The sequence below is a fragment of the Carassius carassius genome, chromosome 20, assembly GCF_963082965.1.
Source record: "Carassius carassius chromosome 20, fCarCar2.1, whole genome shotgun sequence".
Classification (NCBI taxonomy): domain Eukaryota; kingdom Metazoa; phylum Chordata; class Actinopteri; order Cypriniformes; family Cyprinidae; genus Carassius; species Carassius carassius.
The window spans coordinates 11,939,137-11,951,555 of record NC_081774.1 but is presented as its reverse complement, the minus strand read 5'-3'; the positions used below and the strand labels follow the sequence as shown (position 1 = coordinate 11,951,555).

Sequence of the window (12,419 nt, the reverse complement as noted above, 5' to 3'; positions counted from 1 at the left end):
CAATAAATCAAATTTACTGACATATTTTGCTGAACCGACCGAATCTACACAGTCTTCCATTCGGGGCAATGGAAACGAATCTGGTTTTGTCACATTATTTACCTTTCGGTAATCTGTACAGAAACGGTACGATCCATCTGACTTCCCCACCAGTAAACAAGGTGATGCCCAGCTTGAATATGAAGGTTTGGCGATGTTATTTTCAACCATATACCTAATTTCAGACTCAAGATGCCGTTGTTTATCCAAAGAGACACGATAAAAACGCTGGCGTATTGGTTTCGCATCACCAACATCTATTTCGTGCTCTATCAAATGAGTGCGTGACAGTGAATCTGAAAACAATTTGGGAAACTCGGAAATCAAAAGACAACAACTCCGCTCTCTGGTGTAGGGACAAATGCTGCACAAAACCCTCCAAGTTATTAAGAGTCTCAGAATTTTTAAGCCGGGGCTGCAGCATACAATCCTCAGATACTTTAACATCCTCAACCACTTCCACAGACGAAGCTACAACCACCGCTACACGAGCCTTCTCGGACACCAACAAATGGGAATAAAAGGATTTTAACAAGTTAACATGGCACAACTGTGTGCGTCTTTTCCGCCCAGGTGTTGAGATAAAGTAATTTTGGTCACCAACTTGACGTACCACAGTATATGGACCTGAAAACTTGGCACAGAAAGGAGAAGCAGGAAGAGGCAACAAAGCCAACACCTGATCCCCTGGACAAAACACACGAGTCTCTGTACGTCGATCAAACAACCGCTTCTTTTGTTTGTTAAACAAGTTGTCTTTTGCCATTTGACCAGCTAGGAGTAAACGTTGTCTAAAACCGTCAACATATTGTAACAAACTCTGAGGTGGGTCAGGCCCTTTTTTCAGTCCATCATGAAGAACACCCAATGGTCCACGCACTTTATGACCAAAGACCAATGCATTTGGACTAAAACCTAGACTATCCTGAACCACCTCCCTAAAATTTGATCCTTGGTCGCTTTGAACAACCCTAGGAATCCCAAACACAGAAATAAACTGTGTCAACGCCTTAACAATTGATCTAGTAGTGATTGAGCGAAGAGCATAGGCAGCAGGGTATCTAGTACTCTGGCACATGACTGTAAGCAAATAAGCATTACCTGATTTAGAAGGGGGTAATGGACCCACACAATCAACAATCAAATGCTGAAATGGTGGTTCAATCGCTGGTATTGTATACATCGGTGCTGGTTTTAGACCCTGGTTCGGCTTCCCTGTAAGCTGACAGGTTTCACAAGTTTTAATATACTTCCGAACATCTCTTTTCATACGAGGCCAATAAAAGTAGCGCAACAGATGATTATAAGTTTTGTTAACTCCAAAATGACCCGCAGCGTCGCCATGTGCAGTACGTAAAACGGTGTCTTGAAGAGATATTGGCACAACCACCTGAATACAGGCCTCACCCAAGGGTACTTCACTACCAGATAGCCATTTCCTTAACAGGATCTCATCCTCAATGAAAAAAACCACTTGCTGCACTCGCTACCTCTTCAGTGGACAATGTGGCAGAAAACATTTCCTTCAAGGTGGCATCCTCCTGTTGCGCCACCACCAAATCGCGCCACCACCAAATCCTGCTGAGAAACAGAAGGTAAAAGATACGAAAAACCAGGAATCATTCTCTTTTCACAATCAGATTTGAACTCTAAATCCTTATTTTTACACACTTTCTTACTCATTGCCTGCGTAACAGCACAAGTCACAAACACTTCAGAAAACTGTTGATCAACATCAGCTTGTGCTGGTAAGGAAGGAGAATCTGTTACAATAGGAGGAGGTAGTACATCCCTCCAGACACGCCCCCCAGCCAAATTATTACCCAGAATAACCGAGATGCCCTCCACTGGCAGAGAAGGTCTCACACCTACAGTAACCTGACCATTGACCAAGTCTGACTCAAGTACAATTGAGTGCAATGGAACAGGCAGAACTTGTAACCCAATTCCTTTTATTAACACCTCATTTCCAGTACTGGAACTCTCAGAAAAAGACAAAACAGACTCTAAAATAAAAGTCTCAGAAGCTCCAGTGTCTCTAAGAATTTTAACGGGAACTTTTTCATCACTTCCAACCAGAGACACAAAGCCGTCAGTAATGAAAGGAGCATAACTCAACTTTTCTTCATTACCTGACACCAAACTTTCTAGAATACCGGCTACATCAACATCAGGAACAGCCAATTCAATAACTGAAGACACAGCAAGAGCAGATTTTGGGTCAGATTTAGAATGGTTCACTTTTGCTTTAAGAGCTGGGCAATCTTTTTTTCCAGTGTCCTTTATTCAAACAATAAGCACACTGATCACTTCTATCAACCAAACTTCCCTGCTTTTTCTCAAGTTTCACATTAACAGGCAAAAAAGAATGAGTCTCCATAGGAGCACTTTCCACAGAGCCATGTAAACGACGCCAATGATTTTTTTTAACATCTCTATGAGTCAACACATATTCATCAGCAAGGACAGCTGCTGCCTCTACATTCTGAGTACTACGCTCGGTTATGAAAATAGCCACATTTTCAGGTAAAGTGTTTTTAAACTGTTCCAACAATAATAATTCATAGAGTGAATCAAAATCATCTGCCTGTGAAACAGAGCACCAACGATCAAACTGAATCCTTAGCTCTCTTGCAAACTCTGTGAAAGACTGCTGCGTACCTTTTCGTAAAGTCCGAAACCGTTGCCTGTAAGCTTCCGGAACTAACTCATATGCCTTCAGCACCACGTCCTTTACCCTACTATAAACTTGACTGTCGCGAACACTAAGTGTCGAGTAGGCTTTTTGAGCTTTACCACAAAACACACACTGTAAAAGTAGCGTTCGCTCACAATCTTCCCATCCCATTAGATCAGCCAACCGTTCAAAAAGAGTAAAGAAAGTATCCAAGTCGTCCTCATCAAATTTCGGCATGAGGTTAAGAGAACGAGAAGCATCAAAACCTTTTGGAGCTGGACTAACTGAGGCCTGCAGATTCCCTGAATGACATCCCAACTTACCTTCTCTAATCAGAGCAAACCTTTGAGATTCAATATCCAGCTTACGCAGCTCAACTTCTTGACTTATTCTATTCTTCTCCATCTCCAAGAGCAACAACGCCTTCTGCTCTTCAAACGACAGATGAAAGTGTACACACAGGAACATCCTTTTCTCCTTGATCTCCAGTCACCCCTGATTCAGATACAACAAGAATGCCCAAATCAATAAGGGCAGTTTTAACAACAAATACCACTCCCTCTTTTAAACTTTTCTTTAGTGGTAAGGCTGATTTCATACTTTTCTGCTACTTCCAATAACTGTTTCTTAGAAAGCTTATAAAAGTTCTCCTCAGTGGGATGCTCAAAAAACTCATCTAATAATGTAGTCATCTTAAAAAGCACAATCAACCTCTAGAACATAATTTTAAACGTCAACTCTTTTCAAACTTCTCACATTTAATGACTTTCCCCTCTACCTACATAAAACACTACCTCAACCCTAAGCTTCGTGCTTCCACCAAGAGCTAAGTGACTTTAAGCACTCGAATACCATCAGTACAGACTACTCTCGTATAAACCAGAGAGAGACTGGTACAGCGGCAGTGCCCTCAGCCCAGCGTCAGCACAAAAACAACAAACTAAAATAATAAAGGGTCAACGCAAGCGTTGCTTCAGCCTAACAAGGGAAAAGCCACCAATATGAGAAGACAAACAATCAATTTAATCCTCGCTATAAATCTCACGCAACTTTAACGGAGACTACCAAACAACTTACATACACCATCCAAAGTTATCATAAACAACCTTCATACATGTACATCGACAACCGGTCTCAACTGCCTTCATCAGTCAAACAAACAAATGCCAAACAAGAGTAGAACATATGTCTACCTCCGCAGCATTTCAATATCGCATTACAAACGTAGGTTAGGTGAAAATCAAACTCACCTACCTCACTTTCCTCTCATGTAAATGAGTGGCAAACAATTGCGATGAACAATCGACAAAGAGCAGTGACTAACCAACTTACACATCGATCTGTCCGCACACTCTCCTGCAAACAGCTGAACTGCTGAAAATACCAACAGGTGCTTCTAATTACCAAACACGTCTCTCGGACGAGCCCCCAATTTGTTACGGCCAGCTCGTAACCGCAACAAAGATGGGACAGCCACACCACTGAATTAATATAATTAATATTTATTACAAGATCTAGGGGTTTACAGAATACAAAATGCAGACAACGATCGATCCCAAAACGAGGCAACCCGAGGCCAACCGGAGATGATGTCAACTCTCCGTGCCTCGCTCATTGCATAAAACCACGATATTTATCTCCACCTCCTAATGGGAGTCAGGTGTCCTGTATCTCTGCGGCCGCCTGCAACACAAGGAAAAAACAAAACCAAATACCAAGAAAGGAACACACCCATACCCATAACAATAGCAACACTATTGTGTGAATACGGAGTAGCTCAAACATTATTTCTCATCATTGCGAGTTGGTTTAATCCACGGGTCAGTGCGCTTATGCATCTCTTCCTCACTCGCTGCATAATGAAAGCATTTGTCTAGCTCTGACGGGTAAATTGTGTCTTTTGTGCACAGCGAAAAAAAGAGCTCTAGGAGGCGTGCATCTCTTATCTCAGTCACATTCCTAACCTCCTGTTCATTACTTATATTTACCCAATACACTTCTGAGAGGAGAAGCGCATCTCACAGAACAGCGATTACTGTATGACTTCTGGCTTATTCTCTGTATGTCACTTTGATGTGTGCTGTGTATGATGTATGTTTGCAATTATACAGTCTATGATGTGTTTTATATATCATGTATTTGAATGCTTTGTAGACCTTATTATAGTATAAGCGCTTTGTGTCAAAACACTATTATATTTATATTATCATGTAAATATTTTCCACTGTTGTATTTTGAATTATCATTGTATGTCATTATTTGCAACATTTCATTCACGTTTTTGTACTAGTGCTAGGTAACGATTAATTGCATCCAAAATAAAACTTTTTGTGTACATAATATATGTGTGTCTGTGTACTATGTATATTTATTATGTATATATAAACACACACACACACACAAACACACACACACACGCACACACACACACGCACACATACACATGCATGTATATATTTAAGTTTTTTATATGAAATATATTTAATTATATGAATATATCAAAATATATACTGTATGTGTGTGTTTATATATAATAAAATAAAAGCTAAAAATTATTTTTTTAAAAATGAATTGCCCCAAATTGACATTTTTGAACAGTGGTGCATAAAGGACCTTAACAATTGTAACTTAAATCGCAAATATTTTTGCTATGGTTTTGCTGCATTATCTGTTAGATTTTCACTCATTAACGGAATCACATGCTTTTCCAATTTGATATTTCTAATGAATCTGTTGTTTGTGGTTTGAAGGTCTTCATAATTACTTGCTGAATTAATCAATAATGCTAGATAAGTAAACAAAGGGATTGGCAATTAGACAAAAATCATCCTATTGTCATGCTGTCACGTCTGTTTAATTTCAAAACCTCAGAATGACATTGTGTTTGGAAGTGTTCTTGTATGTCTTAGGTAAAATCATTATTTTCTTTCTAAACTGACTTTGAAATTATCTAACATTTAATTGGATAGTCAGTCAATAATTAATGCTGATGTTTTTCGTTAGTGAGACCAGCATAATTTGTATCTAAATTGCTTCAGGTTATTATACATAGAGAATAACTTGAAGGTTTGTCTCGAAACTCGACTAAAATTATTATTTATTTATTTATGATGAATTAGTTGATGGGTGATTTGTTTTGTGAATTCTACAGTGGGTTCAACTTTCCTGAACCCGGACGGAGACTCTGGGACAGAGGCGGACAGTGAGCCACAACTGACCTTCTACACTGACCCAAACCGCAGCCGCCGTCGCAGTCGAGGTATGAGAAATGGTAACGTCAACAGCGCGTGGGGCTCCGGGGGTAAGGAGGATTTCCACACCATCGCATGATTTCAACCAGCATCCCGCCTGACTGTGGCCATTTGGTGTTCATGTCACACTTTGTTCAGAAATCGAGCAAAGCATTAGTTGTGAAGCGGCTTGCCTTACAACTACCTCACTGAACGAGGCATTCCGTTACATGTGAGATTTGCCATTGATTTGACATTGCAGTGGAATACTGTGTTAAAATAATTTACAGGAAAGCATAAATGCTTAACGTTTTTTACTGTCCTCTAAATTGGACTGAGGGTCCCTGAGCAATTTTTGAGTTTGCTTAGAGAATTCTTTAGAGCCTCTTTGTGGACTCCATGGACCTCCGCTGAAATGAATGACGACTAAATGCAAGCTTACAAGTATTTAAGCACCTTAAGCTTAGCAGCCTTGTCTGTAGACCACCATTCAACATTAAGTGGCGTAAATGTGTGTATGTTAAGCACTAAGTCAGCATGTGACAAACCGGTTGGACAGTACTGTCAGACACTAGTCTGTCTAAAACTCTTGTATTCTCCCCAGAGGAGCGCTTCATTGTTTTCTGTAGAGAATAGACTGAATGCAAAGCTCCCTAAACTCTTGAGGAGCTGCCACTTGAAAGGAAGCTAACAGACAATTACTTTGCTTTAATACTTTCTCCCTCTAATTACCAAATGTTTAAACCCTGTACTTGTCAAAAACACTACTAGTGAGCTGTAGCAACAACACCTTTAATTGGACTTAAGTTAATAATAGACATGGCTTGTGTCGCATTTTCTCCCTACATCACTGCAGGAACTGTGATTTGGTTAGAGCAGCGTGTTGATCTTGATTGACATGTTTGCATACGTTTACATAAAAAAAAATAGGTGTTGATATGAACTGTCGTATTTGAGTGAAGTGAAGGTATAGTAATCTACAATAGCTCTGGCAATTAATTTTATTAAAAAAAAAATATTATTAACCATTGTGTATATTATAATAATAAAATGTATTAAGTAATAATTAAAAATAAAAATGTTATTTTACTTTTACTGTAAATGTTACATTAATACATTATGTTCTAATGGTATGCTGGCATTTATCACTTCATAGTTGGAAAATTGGAACTGTCTCCGAAAACGTACAGAAAGGACACAGGCCAGGGGACAAAAAAGCCAGATTATTATTCTTATCTAAAATTAATTCTTTTTAAATAAGTTTTGCGGTAATTAGTCCTTGAAAATGAGGTCAAACTGAAAAAAATCCCATAACATACATCAGTACATGATTTACATATATTTCTGGCAGATGCGTGCAAATGTTTGGATTGATGCTTTCCGTTTTCTTTTGATCGTTTCATTTCTTCAAATTTCAATCCTCTGTGCCTTTTTTTTTTTTCTTCGATGCATTATCTCTCAGATAACATCCACGCTAAAGATGATGGTGTTTATATTGCGAAACGCGGGTTGTAGTTAATGTGCTGCAGTATTAATGCAATGCTAAGTATCTACACAGATGTCATTTGTAACTCCTTAGTTACTCATTTTCATATGCTGTATATAATCAGTGTAAATATGTTGTTGTCACTTGTATATTGACTTTTGTCACCATATATGTATCATCTGATTTCCTTTCATATGTATTTCATTGCTGTTTCCAATTGCTGCATGCTATATGTTTATCCTGACATGTTATTACTAGTTTTAAATGTCACTCATGTTAATTAGCTACTATATAGTATCTGATCATGAGTATTGTTGTCCTCATACATTGTGAATGGGTGTATTTATGTCATCTTGTGTGTTGTATAATACTCATACACCATTTTGTAGTTTATTGTGCCTTAATTTTACATATAACAGATACACAGGGCAGCACAACATCAAACAAAAAAAAAAATGGGGTCAAACAACTCTTTTTCATATTTTGCCATTTGCAGTATTTAGCATAAAAGCAGCAGGCTTTAAAAGGTAAAGCTTTATCTCCCCGCTGCTCAATTCATGCCAGCGCTGCCGCAGCTCCCAGAGTTTGGCTGGCTGGTTTGATCCAGTGCTCCTTTCATGGACCACCAACCCTGATGTGGGCTGTTTTTTTAACTGCCTCCCTTGTGCCTTCCCAAGGTACACATAAAAATGTGAACTTTCCAGTCTTGTGGCATCTCTCTTTTATTGCTTTCTCTCTCTTTCTGTCTTCTTCCCAGGATCCCCACGGAGTCCTATCAACAAGACCACCCTGACTTTGATCAGCGTGGTGAGCTGTGTGATCGGCCTGGTCTGTGCGTCTCACCTCTCCTGTAGCCTCAACGTCAGAGTCATACTCCACGTTCCGGAGCACCTCATTGCAGACGGTAATCTTATCATCCGCTCTGCTTCCTGTCCTCAGCCCCCTGTCTACCCCCCACGACTTCTACTGTATTAAAGCAAATGCCATGCCGACTCTCGCTCTGTCTCTAGTGAAAAGGCAAACAGATGTGTGATGAAAGCTTCAAAGAACAATCCGACACAATAGCATAGTCTCTAGTTGTGTTGCGAATCATGTACTAGGCTATACATCCTTGTAGTTGCACTGTACACTGTGTACTTGGGCATCCAGTGAATGAATTTTTTTAAGATTCAAATGAAACATTACTGTTTATTTATTTTTTTTATTTTAACATAGAAGTTTTTAAGACAAACATTTAATTTCATTTGGTGTTGCTGTTTTAACATGTTAGCTTGTGATGTGAACAAGTTATTATGAAAACCCTACTCTCATATTTTTACATTTGCCAATACTAAAAATTATTCACACATGGGCTGATGGTTTCACATGCAACTTACATTTATCCACTATCTTTTCATTATTCTAGCAGATAAGATACAGTGAAGCTGACTTCATATAGTTAGCTAAACTACAAGTTACTATAAAAATCCATTGAATCTGTTTGAAGGAGGCAATACATGATATAAAAAATAAATATTAGATTTTAGGGTTCAAGAGGGCATCAGAGTAAAAGCGCATTTGATTTGATCTCTCTCTAAACCACTAGAATAACACAAAAACTTACTGCGGCACTTTCCTTCATGTCACCGTTTCATTATGCACTTGGATATTTGGCTAATCCTTGACATGATTGCGATCTTTAACACAAAGTCAATTCTGCACTAATATACTTTTTTTGTTGTTGTTATATTAAAAATGTACAGTATGTATCAAATAAAAATTGTTAAAATAAAATATATTTAAAGCGCTCATATGATGCAATTTAAATTTGTCCTTTCTCTTTGGAGTGTTACAAGCTTTTGGTGCATGAAGAATATCTGTAAAGTTGCAAAGACTAAAGTCTCAAACCAGAAAAGATATTCTTTATAAAAGTTAATAGATAACCACTCCTACCTAAAACGTCTCATTCTAACAGGCCCCCACATGTCTACATCATGATGTGGGAATATTTGCATAACGCCGCCCAAATGTTCATTTAAAGAAAAAGGGTGTAACTTTTATTCTCACTGTTGCCGCCACCGCCATGTTTTGGAGATGCTGTGTTTCGTTATTCAAGCGAAGCTACTCTGTTTGTCCTTCCAAAAGAGGACACAACTAGGAATCAGTAATTAAGTTGTATTTACAACACTGTTTCAGAACAGTTCAACCCAAATATTCAAATGTGTGCAGCGCATTTTGCGGAGGACAAGGACTGTTTCCTGTGAGAGTAGCCTACAATGCCGGTGTCTGTTTGTATAAAGTGTGGCAATTCCAACATTGCAAGGACAGTCTGGCACTTCTGACTCCCAGCCTGTAAGTACTTTTTCATATGAAAAGGATTTGCCAAATGAGTTTAGAGTAGACCTTGTTGTTTGTCGTTTCTCCAATCACAAATGCAGACACAGTTTTATGTATATACAGAGCGATATGCAACGCAACAAATAAAAAGTTAGTGTAAGTCATTATAATCAGTAACTATGTCCCCACTGGATGCAACAAATGCCTCATTTGTAATGGGTTTTATTGGTTTTGTCTCATCGTGCCAGTGTCCTAACATTTTATCCTGCCCTTCAGGCACACGCGGCATCATAGTGTTAAGGGGCGTAACATTTCCCCTCACATGCTTGAGGCATTCAGCCAATCACAATGCACTGGATAGCTGACCAATCAGAGCACACCTCATTTTTCAGAACGATGAGCTTTGTAAAAAAACGGCGCGAGAAACAATAATGCACATTATGTGGAAAGTAATGTGTTTTTTGAACCTTTAACCACATAAACACATTGCATTACACCAAATACACGAAATAATGTTCTTTTTTTAGCAGCGTCATATAACCTCTTTAATATATTTTAAACCATTGTGGAGACTCAAGTTTGTCGGTATTAAGAAGCTTTTAAAAATAAATAAATTGAAATCTATCCTTTAAAAATTTATTTATTTTAATTGATAGTGTATCTATTGAATAAAAGTAAATAATTGTATTTATCAAAACAGAATGTAATACAAACTGTGATGAGTTGTAAAAAGCAGCCTTTAGACCACAAATTTTTATAATTTATTTTTATTTTTTTGTTCAAATCAATAAAACTAGAAACAACTTAATGAAACATGAAAACATGTTTACTAAAACTCCAGTTAAAAAAAAAGAAAAAAAAGGGACTGCAGGGACTCGAATGAATCATTATTGAACCATCAGTACATGAATTGCTGAATCCGAACAGACTGATTCAACTGGGATTTTGTATTGGAGAAAAGATTATTGATTGATTATTTCCTTAGACTGTTTGGCTGGGTATGTGTGTGAAAGAGAGAGACAGACAGAGAGAGAGAGAGAGAGAGAGAGAGAGAGAGAGAGAGACTGTGATGTAGCATTTTACCACACTAAACTGCAACTTTTTGGAAAAAAATAGCTCTTTTCTGGAAAAATAAGCATTATTTTGAAAACAGCAGAGTTTTCATATGAAAAATTTAGTTAAGTTAGTAGTGCTACTTTTAGTTAGTTAGTCCCTAGAACTACACTTACAGACACACAACTGTAAACAACAGCTAGTCGCTTTCCCCAAGGGTCCTCCGTTTGTGCTTTGGACCTAAGTTGCGTTTGTGTTGTGTTTTTTTGTTACTGAATTTCAATGTTGACCTGCAGGCCAAGACATACAGGCCACTCTCTCTCTCTTACCCTCTCTTCTCTCGCTCTTCCTCGCTCTTTTTCTTCAGCTCATTGGCATTTCAGCCGTCACTTCTAGAGTTTGGGCGATATGATGGATTGTGACTGGCTTTGCTCATCTGTCATTTTGTCTTTCATGCAGAGCTCTTTTCTATTGGGTCTGGTGCTTTAGGGTAGATTAACATTCACATAGATGTCTAAGTGGAAAAAATGTGAAAAGAGGAGACTTGAAGGATTCACAGTTCGCCTTTTGAATTGGAAAAATCTGATTTAAAATGTGTCTATAACTGTCTAACAGTATTACAGGGTAAAACTCGATGTCAAAGTAGATCTGATAAAACTTGATTTTTACAGAATAAATTCTGTTCTATGTGGTGTTCATGGTTTTGATATACACAGAGGGATAATTCAGAATACGTCATGCTTTCAGTTCAGATGTTTTATCTGTACTGTTGTATCTTATCCACAGATGTGCATGAACCATAAAACAGAGGAAAATGTGTATAAAGCATATAAATTCAGCTATAAGGATTCTCCTTCACTTTAAAAAGTTAAAAACTGTTTTATGCCTAGCAGTTACGGGGGAAATTGATCATGCTGCTTAAACACTTTCTTAAGTCTCTTAGTACTGTATTGTACTAAAATTGTATAGCATACAATAAGAGTCTTTCCGTTAATGAATCAGTTCAATAAATGTTTTTAATACACATTTTGATGTATCGCATGAGAAATGAGTGATGCAAACCAAAGAAAAAAGAAAAAAATATTTCATTTGCAAAAAAAAAGTTTAAGCTCTATAAAAGAATAAGTGCATAAGCATGAGGTGTTTTTTGTCTTGTGTGAAAAAAGGGTTAATGTAACTAATGGAAGATGGAAACACATTTGCCAGCTAAATTCCTCCATACACATCAAAAAAGGCATGTAATTTCCACTGTGGGACAGCATAACCAGACTAACCAGCAATCTTGTTGCACAGCATCTGAAATGTTAAGTTTTTTTTTTTTCCTTTTAAATGCCAAGCAAAATCTGTCATCAAAGTATTTCTGTATAACTCTCCCTGGAACTTTCTTACATGACTACGTTCCCAAACAGCAGGCATCCGCCTCTGAAAGCAATGACCACATTTATTGTGTTTCATCTGCTCGCTTAGAGGCGCAAGTAATTTTATTATATATGAAAATTATAAAATTCAGTAGCTTCTCTCACTTTTCTTAGTGATATTTATTGCCAGTTTATCATGAAGTGATGATTTTGATCTTTTTGGCTCATTTGAAATGGTGCTTATTCGCAAATTTTTTATG

At 37.8% G+C, this 12,419-nt stretch overlaps 1 protein-coding gene across 3 annotated transcripts in view; it reads left to right on the top strand.

Annotated features, from left to right (window-relative positions):
- LOC132096346 (astrotactin-1-like) overlaps positions 1–12,419 on the top strand; it is a 295,271-nt gene that overhangs the window by 75,184 nt on the left and 207,668 nt on the right. The window contains exons 5-6 of one of the 3 annotated variants that reach the window (XM_059501637.1): positions 5,868–5,975; positions 8,190–8,336. In XM_059501637.1, the coding sequence (XP_059357620.1) occupies positions 5,868–5,975; positions 8,190–8,336 (255 nt within the window). Of the gene's footprint in view, positions 1–5,867; positions 6,018–8,189; positions 8,337–12,419 lie in introns of all 3 variants that reach the window. The other 2 variants (XM_059501636.1, XM_059501638.1) reach the window with 2 other exon arrangements.